At 29.1% G+C, this 15,604-nt stretch overlaps 3 protein-coding genes and 2 pseudogenes across 3 annotated transcripts; 2 read left to right on the top strand and 3 right to left on the bottom strand.

Moving 5' to 3' along the window:
• Positions 1-911: 911 nt before the first annotated feature.
• LOC129616660 (receptor-type tyrosine-protein phosphatase N2-like) lies at positions 912-3,008 on the top strand. The gene is made up of 5 exons (XM_055532292.1): positions 912-1,206; positions 1,261-1,482; positions 1,545-1,742; positions 1,797-1,963; positions 2,029-3,008. Exons 1-5 carry the CDS (start codon positions 1,042-1,044, stop codon positions 2,435-2,437), a joined length of 1,161 nt encoding a protein of 386 aa, XP_055388267.1. The 5' UTR covers positions 912-1,041; the 3' UTR covers positions 2,438-3,008.
• Positions 3,009-9,915: 6,907 nt separating this feature from the next.
• Positions 9,916-10,617, bottom strand: LOC129616663 (NADH-ubiquinone oxidoreductase chain 5-like). Its single transcript, XM_055532294.1, is given in 5 exon segments — positions 9,916-10,103; positions 10,106-10,181; positions 10,183-10,350; positions 10,352-10,410; positions 10,413-10,617. Coding segments are annotated over 5 exon segments (696 nt in total).
• A 595-nt stretch (positions 10,618-11,212) lies between these two features.
• LOC129616662 (NADH-ubiquinone oxidoreductase chain 4-like) lies at positions 11,213-12,443 on the bottom strand (annotated as a pseudogene).
• Positions 12,444-12,491: 48 nt separating this feature from the next.
• On the top strand, positions 12,492-14,162 carry LOC129616664 (cytochrome b-like). The gene is given in 5 exon segments (XM_055532295.1): positions 12,492-12,539; positions 13,436-13,690; positions 13,692-14,005; positions 14,007-14,067; positions 14,070-14,162. Coding segments are annotated over 5 exon segments (771 nt in total).
• A 409-nt stretch (positions 14,163-14,571) lies between these two features.
• LOC129616661 (NADH-ubiquinone oxidoreductase chain 1-like) lies at positions 14,572-15,487 on the bottom strand (annotated as a pseudogene).
• Between the last annotated feature and the right edge of the window lie 117 nt (positions 15,488-15,604).

The raw sequence follows: 15,604 nt of genomic DNA, 5'->3' as shown, positions 1-15,604 counted from the left end.
TTGCATTGGTATCTGAGCTTCCCAGATCACGTGACGTGTGTTGGCATCCCTTGTAATGATGAAGGTTATTACGAGGGATGCCAACACCTCCTGGAAATCATAAAGCAGATATGCAGAGGTCCACCAACGGATTTCCAGCGACCTAAGAACATTGTTAACTGAACAATATTCTTCAAATGACTTCGAGGTAAAAGGTTGTCAGTGATTACTCGAAATGGATGACCAAAGACCTCTTTGCAACTTGTGAATTATTTCAGTAGTTATTGTTAATCACTAGGTACATATATCAATGCTACGACAAATAAATACTTGTAGTTCTTAGCAGGGAATGGTAATAACCTCAAAAGGTTGATGTCAAAGTTTAGAAACCACTCGTAAGTAATCTCCTTCAAAAAATTTATAACGTACACCACTCCCTATTTGGAAATTATCATAAATAATTTAAATAATTATAAATTAATTTCCAATATTCATTGTCTTCATTTCCATGAGACCAGGCAGATGCAGCACTTCAAAATCAAACTCATAAAAGTTCATCTCCCAGCTTTTTTCATAAACTCTAATTTTGCAACCTAAAATTTTTTAAATTTACGGTTATAAATTGAATAAAAAAATGCGAGCATTTCTCTAACTTCAACAGTTTCGATTCTGAAATAGAAGTTTATCCAATAGAGTTTTTTCAATGAGATTCCCTTAACTAAACGTTCAAATACTGCTCATCTCCCTGCCTCACATGAACAATTTTTTTTGAATGTATTATAATAAATTTGAAATATCTTAGAAGGTAAATCATAACATAAATTGTTTGTACCTTTTTTTTCTGTCACAATTATGATTCTTTATCTTTATGAATTTTTGCTGTATGAAGATTTAATTATAAGACGGTTTCAAAGTGCAAATGTTCCTTAAATTTGGTGCTAACATAATCGTTCCAGTAATTTTCCCGAAAACGGTTTAAATATTTTCCTATTTAAACAGACAAGTAAATAAAATACTATTCAAGCAATAACATATTTTATTCAGGAACTATGTCGTGCAAGAATGGCGACAAAAGGACAAGCTCAAGATATGCCAAGTAGCAGTGGTCGTATATCTACTTTAGCAAAAGACAATGAACGTCCTCCGTCATCAAGATCAAGTACATCCTCATGGAGTGAAGAACCAGCCCTTACTAACATGGATATTTCTACAGGACACATGGTTTTGGTAAAAACATGAATCAAACTTTACACAATTGAACATTTTTTTAAACTTTTAAAGTCGTATATGGAAGATCATTTACGAAATAAAGGACGTTTACAACGTGAATGGGAAGCTCTATGCCGTTATGAAGCGGAACCGAGTGCTCGTGAGGCTGCTTTACAAAAAGAGTGTGCAACTTTAAATAGACCAAATGCTCCTCTACCGTATGACCATTCTAGAGTTGTATTAAATCATTTAGCCAATGCTGAAGGACTAGATTACATAAACGCTTCGACTATTGTAACGACTATTTCATTTTGAATGCATTTTTTATACATCTTATATGTTTTTGCCAATTTTAGACTGATCACGACCCGCGAGCGCCAGCTTATGTTGCGGCTCAAGGACCATTGCCCTCAACATTAGCTCATTTTTGGCAAATGATTTGGGAGCAAGGAGCAGTTGTTATTGTGGCTTTATGCAGACTACAGGAAAACCATGAACAAGTATGCGCACGATATTGGCCCGAGGAAGGTGCCGAAGTTTATCATATATATGAAGTAAATATTTAACATTTTCTTATAATGAAAACATACAAAAAAATTGTCTTACAGGTTCACCTTGTAAGTGAGCATATTTGGTGCGATGATTATTTGGTACGCTCGTTTTACTTAAAAAATCTTCGAACTAGTGAAACCAGAACAGTTACACAATTTCACTTCTTATCATGGCCACAGGGAGGAGTCCCGCCACAAACTAAAGCTCTGCTAGAATTCAGAAGGTAAATTAAGTTAAATACTTCTTTTGTTTTTTGGTCAGAGTTTAATTAAATTTTAAAATTCGCAGGAAAGTGAACAAATCTTATCGTGGTAGGTCATGTCCCATAGTCGTGCATGACAGTAACGGGGCTGGTCGAACTGGTGCGTACGTTCTTCTTGATTTAGTTTTAGGCCGTATGAACAAAGGCGCACGTGAAATCGATATTGCAGCTACATTAGAACATTTACGCGACCAAAGAGCCGGTTTGGTTGCTACACGACAGCAATTTGAGTTTGTTTTAATGGCCGTAGCTGAGGAGGTTCATGCTATTTTGAAAGCTCTGCCAGCAAATCAAAATGAAAAAAGAGATTTAGATAAAGAGGCCGTCAAAGAAGAAGATGAATTCAGCACACGAGCAAAGAAAAAATCAGAAAAAAATGACTTAAAAGATTTTCCGAACGCAAAACCTGTGAGTTCGAAAAACGAGGAAAATTAAAAAAAAAATTAAAACCTTAATATAAATGTTGAACAATTAATTTCTAACCATTGTAAATGTTCCACTTTTGTCTTAGAAAGAATATTCGTACGTATTTTTAATTTATTGCATATTCATGTTATAAATTATAAATATATATGTATATAATTGCACAATAAACTACAAACATTTAAGATTATGAACAAAAAAAATAACATTTACATGTATGTATGTATAATATTTAGGGCAATTTGAAGTCAATTGTAAGGAAAGTACAGCAAAAAGAAAACGAAATTCAAATCCAGCCCTGTTTTTCGTATTCTTTTTAGTTGTGCAGTTGTTTTTTCCAGTTTACTTGCATATTTATTGTTATTCACAAAAAAATGTCAACACTTATTATGGGAAAAGTATATGTATATTCTACTAATAAACTTATTGATCAGTATAAAAAATTTCAAAATTTTAGAATAAACATTAAAGTCATTTATTAAGCTACGTTATTAATATTTTTGTTCATAATAATTACGTTTTAAGTACTGTCAACTTTTATTTTCATATAAATATATTATTAAATATTATTTGTCAAAACAACTTTAAATATATACATATTTACCTAAATGTACATATCCAAACAAATATAGATACTTGCATGTTTTTAGCAAAAAAAAAAACACTTATTATACTGAATTTTATATGACAGGAAGTCTGCTAAAATTTGCATCAATTTCAAACTTTTTTCTACAATTAAAAAGCCTTATTTTATCTTGCACTTTCGTGAAGGGTATACTAACTTTGGTATGCAATTTGTAACCACTTCAAGGAGTCGTCTTCAGTATGGAAATGTATAAATATTCTTGCTCAGCGTAAAGTTCTGCGCTGATTTAGATATATCCGTCCGTTCGTCCGATTGCACCATAACTCAAAATGAATATACAATCAACATCAAGCTTTCACAAGCTGTTGGTTTTTTGCCAAGGACGGCCGCTCTTGTAATTGCACCGATTCGGACAACGGATTGGGTAGTTGGCATACAACTCAATGGATTTTTGTTAAATGTTTGAAAAACAAATAGAGATATTAATATCAAATTTTGCAAAGATATGTCTAATTACACTTCACATATGTTCTGAAAATTTTAATAGAATGGCTGCATTGGTTCGGGTAGCTGCCATACAACTCCAAATGCTTATATAATATAGTAGAAAAAATAATAAACTAGATTCATGAAACTTGACAGTCATGTGTTCAATTGCAAGTCAGATATTTGTATGCCTAAAGTTTTGCTGCAATAAAATAAGAAAATTTTATTGTAACAAAAATGGGAAAAAGTTCTAAAAGTTTTAATGCAATGGCTGCACTGGTTCGGGTTGCTGCCATACAACTCCAAATGCTTATTTAATATAAAATTATATTAAATAATATAAATTAATATAGTAGAAAAAATAATAAAGCTAGATTCATGAAATTTGGCAGTTGTGTGTTCACTTATAGGTCAGACACATCTGTAAAGATTCTATAGATTAGTTTGACAGATTCGAGTAATTGGCATACAAAAATGAAAACTAATTTTAAATATTTTGAAAACAAATTTTTAAACTTAGATTGTCAAGATGCAGGGTTTAATTTCCTCCGTTTATACCGACTGAAATGTTTACTTTTTTAATCTTATAATATTCCTATGTATTTTCAATATTAAGTGACTAAACATTTGACTATATTCTTATAATCACAACCCCGTTTGGTGAAATGTCAGACTTTTAACTAGACTCGACTAAATTATTATTACTAATTTACTCTCATTTTTCGACGAAAAAAATACAACAAAATTGCTGCCCGAATATTTGTGTTTGTAAGTAAGTATATAAAAAAAAATACTAGGAATAAAAATTAATAGGAAAGGGTCTTAGCATACACATACTTAGCGAATGCATATGTAAAATAGAAGCATTCTATTAGAGAGAAATAATTCCAAATGGTTACAATTAGTGTCAAATAACATTATATCAATATTATTCGAGACTCACTTTTGAAAATTGATCTTCGAAATTTAAATAAAATAATAAGTAATATAAGACAACGTGCACTTTCTTTACTTATAAAGTGCAAAATTCAAAAATAAAAATTAATTAAAAAGAAAATATTTCGAGAAAAAATTTAAAATTAAACATTTGCAAAAGCTGTAATCTGTAAATGCAGGGTGAGTGAAAAAGTGACTTGAATTGTTCTTTATGGTTAAGAATTACATGTTTGTTTTTTAAATAAACAAGTGACTGACTAAAGTATAAATAACAAATAGTAAATTAAACAAAGAAAGGTGTTCAAGAGCTTTTTTTGGTTTTTGGGTGATGATCACTAAATGAAGAAAATGAAGAAACTGAATTTTCTATTAACTCGACTAACATTTGAAATTGTTGTTATTAAAATATCTAATACTTACTGTTATTAAAATATCTAATTATACATACATACATATCTTGCATTTCTAGTAGAATAACGTTATGGACGCAATCACCGGGAGTCTGATAGAATAGCAAATCCGTCACCTGTCAACCCACATTTTTATTTGCGTTAGTAGATTAAGCCTGAATGTGAAGTTTATTGTGGTATATAGAAAGAATCAAAACAAGTAAAAGAGTTATTATTAGTCTTCGTTAAAATTGATACATCGCCTATTTTAAATTGATAAATCGCCTATTCTCAACTTATAACTTTAAAACTTTTACACTTGATATTAGACTATTGTAACGGCAATACTTTGAAATTGGTATATAATATTAAAGACTTACTCTGATTGTCACTTCACTTATGTGACATTTGTCGTCGTGGTTGTCACACCGTTTGAAACTCATTCATTTTTTTCAATTTGTTTTATGGATTTATCAGATTCCAATAGCAACTAAATTGAAAAAACAAATAAATTATGGATATGAATGTATATAAGGAATAGGGACAGCTCTTTTGTGAGCTGGTTCTGCTTATTTTCAAATTCGCAATTACTCAAGCAGTCATTTTCTGCAAATTTTAGGGCTTTTAGAAAGCGTCTCTTTCATGAAATTTCCAGTTTCTTTAAATGATTTTCTTGTTGTAATTTTTATACTAAAAATGAAAAATTCAATTATAGTTGAATTAATATACATATATTACATTAGGATATTTATTATTTCTTGAAACTTCATTAAATTTTTTTGTTTAAACTTAAATTTTTTTGTATTAATTTTGCTTGTCACTTGCTTAATACTTTTCTACAATAAATATCGCTTCACTACCAAATATGTCACATTAGAATGACAACTGGAATATACCCCGATATACCCCGATAGGATTCAGTGCGATCAGTCCACTTGGAATTTGAAATTCAAGACGTACCAATATTTGTCCCTCTACTTCGACAAGTTGAACTAGATTGAGGTTCATTAAAATTTTATTGAGCTATTAGGTATATGCTAGATAAGCTCGTTGTCCAATAGGGCTACATATTTTTAAAAAATTCGCGTTTCAGCAAATTTGTCAATTGTCAATTTGTCAATTGTCTAAGGAAAGAAATTGTGGAAGAAAATTGCAGATTTCGAATTGCTTTTCAGCAATATCCCGCATAACAAAATTTTGTGAATTTTACTCAAAGATCCTGGACATGTGCATATTTTTACTGCACGCATATCGGTATTGAAAAGGTACAAGATGGGCCTATTTCTATTTTGCACCTCATGTACAAGGTCTAATGGGGGTTTGCGAAAATGTTATCAAATATTTTAATTTTTTGTTCAAATGCGCAGGATTGGTCCATTGAAGTCAAAAGTCAAACAAGAGCGGTTTTCCGCGCCCAAATGTTAGAATATAAATAAAATACACATATGGAATAACCCCGCTAATTTCACCGCTGCGGTTATACTCATATTTTTACTGGCGGTATCGTCTGTTTCCATGTATCTTCTGTGTTGTAATATTATATACTATTTTTTCATGCACGTTTATTTTACTTTTAATATTTTGTTGAAAAAATTATTTATTTAATATTTTGTTGACTTTTGCTATATCGTCATCTCAGAAATTAATCCATTTTGAATCAATCGCTGAATCCACGAGCCGCTCAAGTAATGCTTCAGGAAGATTAATTTTTACTTTTACATGCATTTTGGGCCCAATAGTTTTTCATTCCTCGCGATACTAAACTCGAACTATTTAAGTAAACATAAACTTTCTTCAGTTTATTTTCTCAAAAATTTTAATCAGAGTCACGTTATTGACATCATTTAATAATTTGTTTATTTAATAATAGGTCTGTCTGACCTATAAAACTTGAAAAAACTTTAAAAAGAGAAACAATGAGGACATTTCTCGCAAAAAGAAAATTCTCATTTAAAAAAAACAAACTCTTAAAAACTTTATCAATATGTGATAAACGTCAAATTTCAAAGAATTTATCAAACATGGACAAATATTTTTTGGTTATACCAGAATTTTGATTTTGTGTTATAAAGGTCGGAAACTTAGAAAAAACCATTTACGAATCCATTTTTTTTTTTTTAAATTCAAAAGTTTTGAAAAAAAAGTTATTGTTGATGAAAAATTTTTTCAAAAATAAAACCTGCTGCCATAACCAAGAAAAATATATGTTTCGACGGATGTAACATTTTAAACGTTTTTAAAACACTAAGTTTTACTTTACAAAACTTAAAAAAACTTAAAGCATTGAGAAAATGAGAACGTCATTATTTTCTTTCATTTTTGTTCCAAAAATATTATTTCAGAATATTATTTGCATACAAAAACTTTATAAAGTTTTAAGAGATTTTAAAAACTTTCTTATACCAGACAGACTTAATATCTGTTTATGTTTGATAAATATCTTGATACTTGACTTTCATAATTACCAAATATCATCAACTTTGCCGTATTGTTAATTTGTTTTAAATGAGAATTTTTTTTTGCGGCAAGTAACACTTTATATTTTTCTTTTTACAGTTTTTCCAAAAATTATTAAAAAATCTTCATTTTTAATCCTCTCGATTCCACATTATTTGAAATTCAGTTTTATTAACTTTACACAAGGAATTTAAAACCCTCTTAGGCCCAACAGGTCATAAAGGGAGCACATTCATTTTCATTTCCCTAGTTTCAATAATTGTTTTTAATAATTTTATAGGATTATTTCCTTATATTTTCACCAGAACTAGCCATATAGCTTTATGTTTAGCTCTTGCTCTACCCCTGTGACTAAGATTTATGTTATATGATTGAATTAATCACACTCAATATATATTTGCTCACTTAGTCCCTCAAGGAACTCTAGCTGTACTGATACCTTTTATAGTATGCATTGAAACTATTAGAAATGAAGTTTGACCAGGCACACTAGCCGTTCGATTAACTGCAAATATAATTGCAGACCACTTATTATTAACCCTTATAGGAAATACAGGGCCTGCTCTTTCAGTTATTATAGCTCCTTTTTTAGTTATTGCTCAAATCGCTTTATTAGTTTTAAAATCAGCAGTAGCAATTGTTCAATCTTATGTATTAACTAAACCAATTTATTTTTATAAATAAATGTTAGCACACTCTAATCACCCATTTCACCTAGTTGACTATAGCCCATGACCTCTTACAGGAGCAATTGGAGCTATAACTATAGTTTTAGGCTTAGTTAAATGATTCCATCAATTTAATCCCTTTAGTAATATTAGGGACAGTAATTACTATTCTTACTATATATCAATGACGACGAGATATTTCCCGTGAAGACACCTTTTAAGAGCTAAACTCATTTCCAGTAACTATTGGGTTACGGTGAGGAACAATTTTATTTATTATCTCAGAAGTATTTTTCTTCGTTTCATTTTTCTGAGCATTTTTTCAAAGAAGATTGTCGCCAGCTATTGAATTAGGAGCAACTTGATCACCTGTTGGAATTGTACCTTTTAACCCATTTCAAGTTCCTTTACTAAATACAACTATTCTTTTAGCCTCAGGAGTAACAGTTACACGAGCTCATCATAGCTTAATGGAAGGAAACCACTCACAAGCAACTCAAGGATTATTCTTCACAATTTCACTAGGAATTCTTCAGGGATACGAATATATTGAAGCCCCATTCACTATTGCGGATTCTGTTTATGGGTCTACATTTTTTATAGCAACTGGGTTCCACGGGCTTCACGTCCTTATTGGAACTACATTTTTTAACAGTATGTTTATTACGTCATTTAAACAACAATTTTTCTAGAACCCATCATTTTGGGATCGAGGCAGCAGCCTGATACTGACACTTTCTTGATATTGTTTGATTTATCAAACAATATCAACAATACCTTTATGTATCAATTTATTGATGAGGAGGATAAACTATCTATATAGTATAATTAGTATATATGACCTCCAATCATAAGGACTAATCATTATTATTATTTCAATCGTAGTAATAAATATCGCTTCAATTTTGTCAAAAAACCTATTGCTGACCGAGAAAAATGCTCTCTATTTGAATGTGGATTTGACCCTAAATCTTCTCCCGTTCTCCCTTCAATTTTTTTAATTGCTATTATTTTTTTAATTTTTGATGTAGAAATTAATTTAATTCTCCCCATCATTATAATTATAAATTATTCTAATATTAGTGTATGATTTATTACCACATCAATAAACTGATCTAACTAGGGTTGTAGTTAACTTTAACATTTGATTTGCATTCAAAAAGTATTGATTATTCAATCTACCTTAACAACGAATATGAAGCGATAAATTGCAATTAGTTTTGACCTAATCTTAGATGTCTTCTTCCTTATTCTAAGTTAATTGAAGCCAAAATAGCGGCATATCACTGTTAATAATATAAATGGAAACTAATTCCCAGTTAAAGAAGTATGATGTTCAAATAAAATCTGCTAACTTTCTATTTTAATCTTTAAATTCCATTTATACTTCTATTTATATAGTTTAACAAAAACATTACAGTTTCATTGCAAAAATAAAGTTTTATCTTTTATAAATTGCTAATATAAGTTAACTAATATTCAAAGATAAAGCTATCACCCTAGCATCTTCAGTGCTATTCTCTAAATTAAACTACCTAAATAAATAAAAATTATTATAGAAACAAAAAAAATTACCCAGAATACAAACAACATCAAATAAACTTTTAAATTGTTATTTTGTACCAATCCAAGAATAAGATACAAGATTAAAATATAAAATGCTGTGCCCCAAAATATTCTGATCAGCCTTGGTCTATTCTCTTATAAACAACTCCCCCTAATGATAATGGATACCCAGTTAAACCATAAGTAAAAATATATGGTATAAATCACATACTACCCAAAAATCATCTTAAATTATAAAAAATAAGTGCCAACAAACACCCCAATTACACAAACTACTGAAATCAATAACTTTAAATAAAAAGGCAAACACACTATATAAGGAGTAGGAAAAATTAATCATCTCAATATTCTACCACCAACAATTCTCATCAACAATAAGCCAATTAGTCTTCGCAGCATAATTCACCCCTCATCATTAAGCATATTCAAAGAACTTCTATGAGGTTCTCCCGTTATAAAATAATAGGCTAACCGCAAAGAATAACAAACTGTTAATCCTGTAGAAAAAAAATATTAAAAAAATTTAAAACAGTTAATATAAGATAAAGACACAACTTCTAAAATTAAATCCTTTGAGTAAAATCCAGCTAAAAAGGCATGCCGCATAATGCTAAATTAGCAACATTAAAACAAGAAGATGTAAAAGGTATGTAATACGCTACCCCCCCCCATATAACGAATGTCCTGAAAATTATTTATATTATGAATAATTGCACCCGCACACATAAACAGTAGAGCCTTAAATATAGCATGGGTTAAAAGATGAAAAAAAGCTAAATCATAAAAATCTATTGATAGAATACTTATTATTAAGCCCAACTGACTCAGAGTAGATAAGGGCAATAGTTTTTTTCAAATCAAATTCAAAATTAACCCCCAACCCAGCTATAAACATCCAGAAACGAGTAAAAGAAACAGATCCGCTCAAGTCTCTTGAAGGAGAATATTAAAGCGAATTAATAAATAAACATCTGCAGTTACCAAAGTAGAAGAATGAACTAAAGCAGAAACAGGAGTAGAAGTAGCTATAGCCGCAGGAAGCCAAGAAGGAAAAGGAATTTGAGCTCTCTTAGTTATAGCCGCTAACATATATTCAACTCCCATAATTTTATATTCAAGCAATTGATATTAAAAGAGCAACATCCCCAATTCGATTAGAAAAAGCGGTTAGTATTCCCGCATTATAGGATTTCTCATTTTGAAAATAAATTACTGAACAGTAAGAAACAAGGCCTAAACCATCCCACCCCAGTAAAATTCTAATTAAATTAGGTCTAATTATTAAAAGTATCATTGACAGTTCAAACAATAACACCAGTATATTAAAACGATTATTAAAAATATCTCCAGATATATACTCCCTTCTATAGTAAATTACTAAAGAAGAAATTAATAAAACAAAAGATATAAAAATTAAACTTATTTAATCAAATAAAAAAGTTATGTCAATTCTTCTAGAATTTAAAGAAAAACTACCACTTCCCACTCAATGAAAACTGTCAAATCATTAATAAGATTATTTATACCCATAAAAAAAAGTAATTCTAATAGAAATTAAAAAAATAAATCTAATAAAACAAATTGAAATAAATTCCACGATCTAAGGTAAAAATTTTAAAACATTGACACCACAAATCAATATTTTATTTAAACTATTTAAATATAACCAAAGCTTTATAATTAATAAATTTAAAGGAAATCAATGCAAAAACAATAATAAGTACTCACGAGAATTCCCGCCTGAAACAGCATATAAACCGGAATAAATTTTCCCATGTTGAGAATATGCATAAAGACATAAGCAGCTCTAAAAAATTATTAAAATCTCATTATAATCATTGTAACTCAAGACCATCTAACCAAACTATTTAATAAACTAATTTTCCCCAATAAATTTAATGTAGGAGGAACAGCTAATAATTAATATTAATATTAAAATCATCATAGAGCCATTCTAGGTATAAAATTTAATAAACTCTTTTTAATTAGCAAGCTTCGGCTTCCTAAACGTTCATAAGAAATATTAGCTAAACAAAATAAACCAGAAGAACAAAGCCCATGAGCAAGTATTAATTTGTAAAACCTACAAAAACCCCAATAAGTTATTGTTATCAAACCACCAAAAACAATTCCCATATGAGCTACAGAAGAATAGGTAATTAAAGCCTTAAGATCAGTTTGTCGTAAACAAATTAATCTCACCAAAACTCCCCCAATAAGACTAATTCTAACTCAAATGTAATTATATTTTAACCCTCTCAACATTAAAAAAGAAAAAACACGTAACAATCCATAACCTCCCAACTTCAGCATAATGCCACCTAAAATTATAGACCCAGAAACAGGAGCTTCAACACGAGCCTTAGGTAATCACAAATGAACCAAAAATATGGGTATCTTGATTAAAAAAGTAATAATTATTACAAGATAAAGTAAATCATAATCATAGAAAACATTCATTAATATATAAAAATTTGTTGTTCTAAGATCATTATAAATATAAAAAATACCTACCATTATAGGTAAAGAAGCCAACAATGTATAAAATAATAAATAAGTACTGGCTTGTAAACGTTCAGGCTGATATCCGCAACCAAGAACTAAAAATATAGTACGAATTAATCTCCCTTCAAAAAATAAATAGAATAAAAATAAATTTATTGTTGAAAATTTTAAAATTAATAAACTGAAAAGTAACAAAACATTAAAAATAAACAAATTCTTATAATTATTATATTTATCAACAGATTCTCATAAGAATTTAGATCACAGCCTAAAAAATATCTAACCCCCATAAAATAATTTCCAAAATAATTTATAATAATAAAAATAAAAATTATAAAAAATATTAAATTTTGCACCGTCCAAAATATATTAGAAATAAATCTCAAACATATAAGTATTGGCAATATTATTAAAATTTTTAACATTGTAAAATTCTAAATGACTGAAAATAATCATTCCCATGCGTACGAATTATGGAAACAAAAATAGAAAGACCTAATGCCCCTTCACAAACTCTAAAAGTTAAAAATAATATACCTAAAATTAATAAAAATAATATTAATAAACAGTACAAGCTTAAAAAAATAAATTCAAGACCTCAATAATATTGAAAGTAAATGCTTTTGATTAAGAACAAAAACTACCACACCCACCAAAAATATAATAACATATACATAAAAATTTAATGTCATCATAGTTTAATGATATTAAATTATTAAAACTATGACATAATTTAATGTCATAGTTTTAATAATTTAATAAAAATATTGGTCTTGTAAACCAAAAATAAGTCCTTGTCTTTTAAAACTTCAAGAGAAAAGAAATTCTTTTTCACTAATCCCCAAAATTAATATTTTAGAATAAACTACCTCTTGTCTTGACCTCTTGAAATCTTCCAATTTATCATTAACTTTTTTATTATTGCCTCAAGAATAACTTTTTTGCAAATAAATCATCCACTAGCTATAGAAATAATATTGCTTATTCAAACTCTTTTAGTATCATTAGCCACAGGTGTTATAGCTAAGAGGAATATTAGTTCCATTCATTTACGTAACATCACTAGCCTCAAATGAAATATTTTCACTATCAATAAAAATCGTATTATTTATTGCAAGCCTAAGATTTATTACTTTCTTAATTATATTAATAATAGATTTTAATTTAGTAAATTCATTTACAGAAAATAATGAAATAATCCAACTTTACAGCAGAGACTTACTTATAAAATAAAATTCAATGAATTTAACAAAAATCTACAATTACCCAACTAACTTAATAACAAAAGTACAAAATTATTTATTAATTACATTAATTGCTATTATAAAAATTACAAATGTATTCTATTGACCCCTTCGACAAATAAATTAATGAACAAACCTATTCGACTTGAGCATCCCTTATTAAAAATTGCTAGTTGATTTTTTTCGGGTCATTGTTAGGATTATGTTTAACTGTACAAATCTTAACAGGCCTATTCTTAGCTATACACTACACAGCAGACATTTCAATAGTATTCAATAGAGTTGCTCATATTTGTCGAGACGTAAATTACGGTTGATTACTACGAACAATGCACGCAAACGGAGCATCCTTCTTTTTTATTTGCATTTCCCTTCACGTAGGTCGAGGAATATATTATGGGTCTTACTTATATATTCACACCTATATCCGTAGGTCTATTACTTCTTTTCCTAGTAATAGGAACAGCATTTATAGGATATGTTCTGCCATGGGGACAAATATCATTTGGAGGAGCCACAGTAATTACAAACTTATTATCAGCCATCCCCTATTTAGGAACAATACTTATTCAATGAGTATGAGGTGGGCTCGCTGTTGACAATGCAACCCTTAGTCGATTTTTTACTTTTCACTTTATTCTACCATTTATTGTAGCAGCAATAACAATAATCCACCTACTATTTTTACACCAAACAGGGTCAAATAATCCGCTTGGTGTAAATTCTAATGTAGATAAGATCCCATTTTTCATTCAAGGATATCGTAGGATTTATTATTATATTAGCCGCCCTAACTATTTTAACATTTTAACATTAATAAATCCCTATCTTTTAGGAGGTCCAGACAATTTTACTCCACCTAATCCGCTGGTAACACCTGCCCATATTCAACCTGAATGATACTTCTTATTTGCCTATGCAATCTTACGATCAATTCCTAACAAGTTAGGAGGAGTAATTGCCTTATCTTATCAATTGCTATTTTATTTATTTTACCCTTTGCACACATCAGAAAATTTCGAGGAATCCAGTTCTACCCTATTAATCAAATTCTATTTTGATTCATATTAATTACAGTAATTCTATTGACATGAATTGGAGCACGAACAGTAGAAGCTCTTTATGTAATTATCGGTAAAATTTTATCAGTAATTTACTATTTATTTCTATATGATGAGATAAATTATTAGACTAGCCAATGAGCTTGAATAAGCACTTGTTTTGAAAGCATGAGATAGAAAATAAACTTTTCTATTGACTTAAAAATACTATATAAAATTAACTAAATTAAAGAAAATAACAAAATCTTAAACCCCACAAATAATATTAAAAAATTTAAAGAAAAAGGTAAAAAACACTTTCAAGCTAAATATATTAACTTATCATAACGGCAAAGTCCCTCGTGCTCAAATAAACATAAAAGAAATAAAAGTAAGCTTAAAATAAAATACTTATCTAAAAATATCACCCCCCAAAAATACTACACTAAATAATATTCTCATAAATAAAATTCTAGCATACTCAGCTAAAAAAATTAAAGCAAATTCACCTCTTCTATATTCAACATTAAAGTCAGAAACCAGTTCAGATTCCCCCTCAGCAAAATCAAACGGAGTACGGTTAGTTGCAGCCAAACAAGAAGCAAATCAAACCAACGCAAGAGGAAATAAAAAAATCAAAAATCAAATATAAGACTGATAATAATAAAAATCCAACAAATTATATCTACCAATTAAAATTACAAAAGATAATAAAAGAAGAGCCAAACTAACTTCATAAGAAATAGTTTGTGCTACAGCCCGTAGACCCCCCAATAACGCGTAATTAGAATTAGAAGATCAACCAGCAATCATAACTGTGTAAACACCTAAACTAGTACAACATAAAAAAAATAACAGGCCCAAATTAAATGAATAAAGCTTAACTAATAAGGGAACACACATCCACACCAGTAAAGATAAAAATAAAGAAAAAATAGGCGAAAAATAATAGCAAATATAATTTGACATTAAAGGATAAGTCTGTTCGTTAGTAAATAACTTAATTGCATCACAAAAGGGCTGGGGAATTCCTATAAGCCCAACTTTATTAGGACCTTTCCGAATCTGAATATAGCCCAAAACTTTTCGTTCTAACAAAGTCAAGAAAGCAACTCCCACTAACACACAGACAATTAAAATAAGTCTGCCTACTAAACATAAAATTAGCTCCAAAAAATACACGTACTATTTGTAGAAACTCTACATACATAAATTCTAAATTTATTGCACTAATCTGCCAAAATAGTAAATAAAATTAAAATTATTCATTATTAAAAAAATATTTCTAATACTTGGTCCTTT

This window comes from Condylostylus longicornis, unplaced genomic scaffold (assembly GCF_029603195.1).
Source record: "Condylostylus longicornis isolate FDR11 unplaced genomic scaffold, ASM2960319v2 ptg000271l, whole genome shotgun sequence".
NCBI classification, from domain to species: Eukaryota; Metazoa; Arthropoda; class Insecta; order Diptera; family Dolichopodidae; genus Condylostylus; species Condylostylus longicornis.
The sequence above is the reverse complement of the archived record's forward strand: the minus strand, read 5'-3'. Positions and strand labels throughout refer to the sequence as shown.

Excerpts from the sequence above, each read along its gene's own strand:
- LOC129616660 (XM_055532292.1), top strand. The coding sequence starts at position 1,042 with ATGGCGACAAAAGGACAAGCTCAAGATATGCCAAGTAGCAGTGGTCGT. Across the intron at positions 1,483-1,544 it reads ACATAAACGCTTCGACTATT|ACTGATCACGACCCGCGAGC; the intron begins GTAACGACTATT and ends TGCCAATTTTAG. Across the intron at positions 1,964-2,028 it reads GCTCTGCTAGAATTCAGAAG|GAAAGTGAACAAATCTTATC; the intron begins GTAAATTAAGTT and ends TAAAATTCGCAG.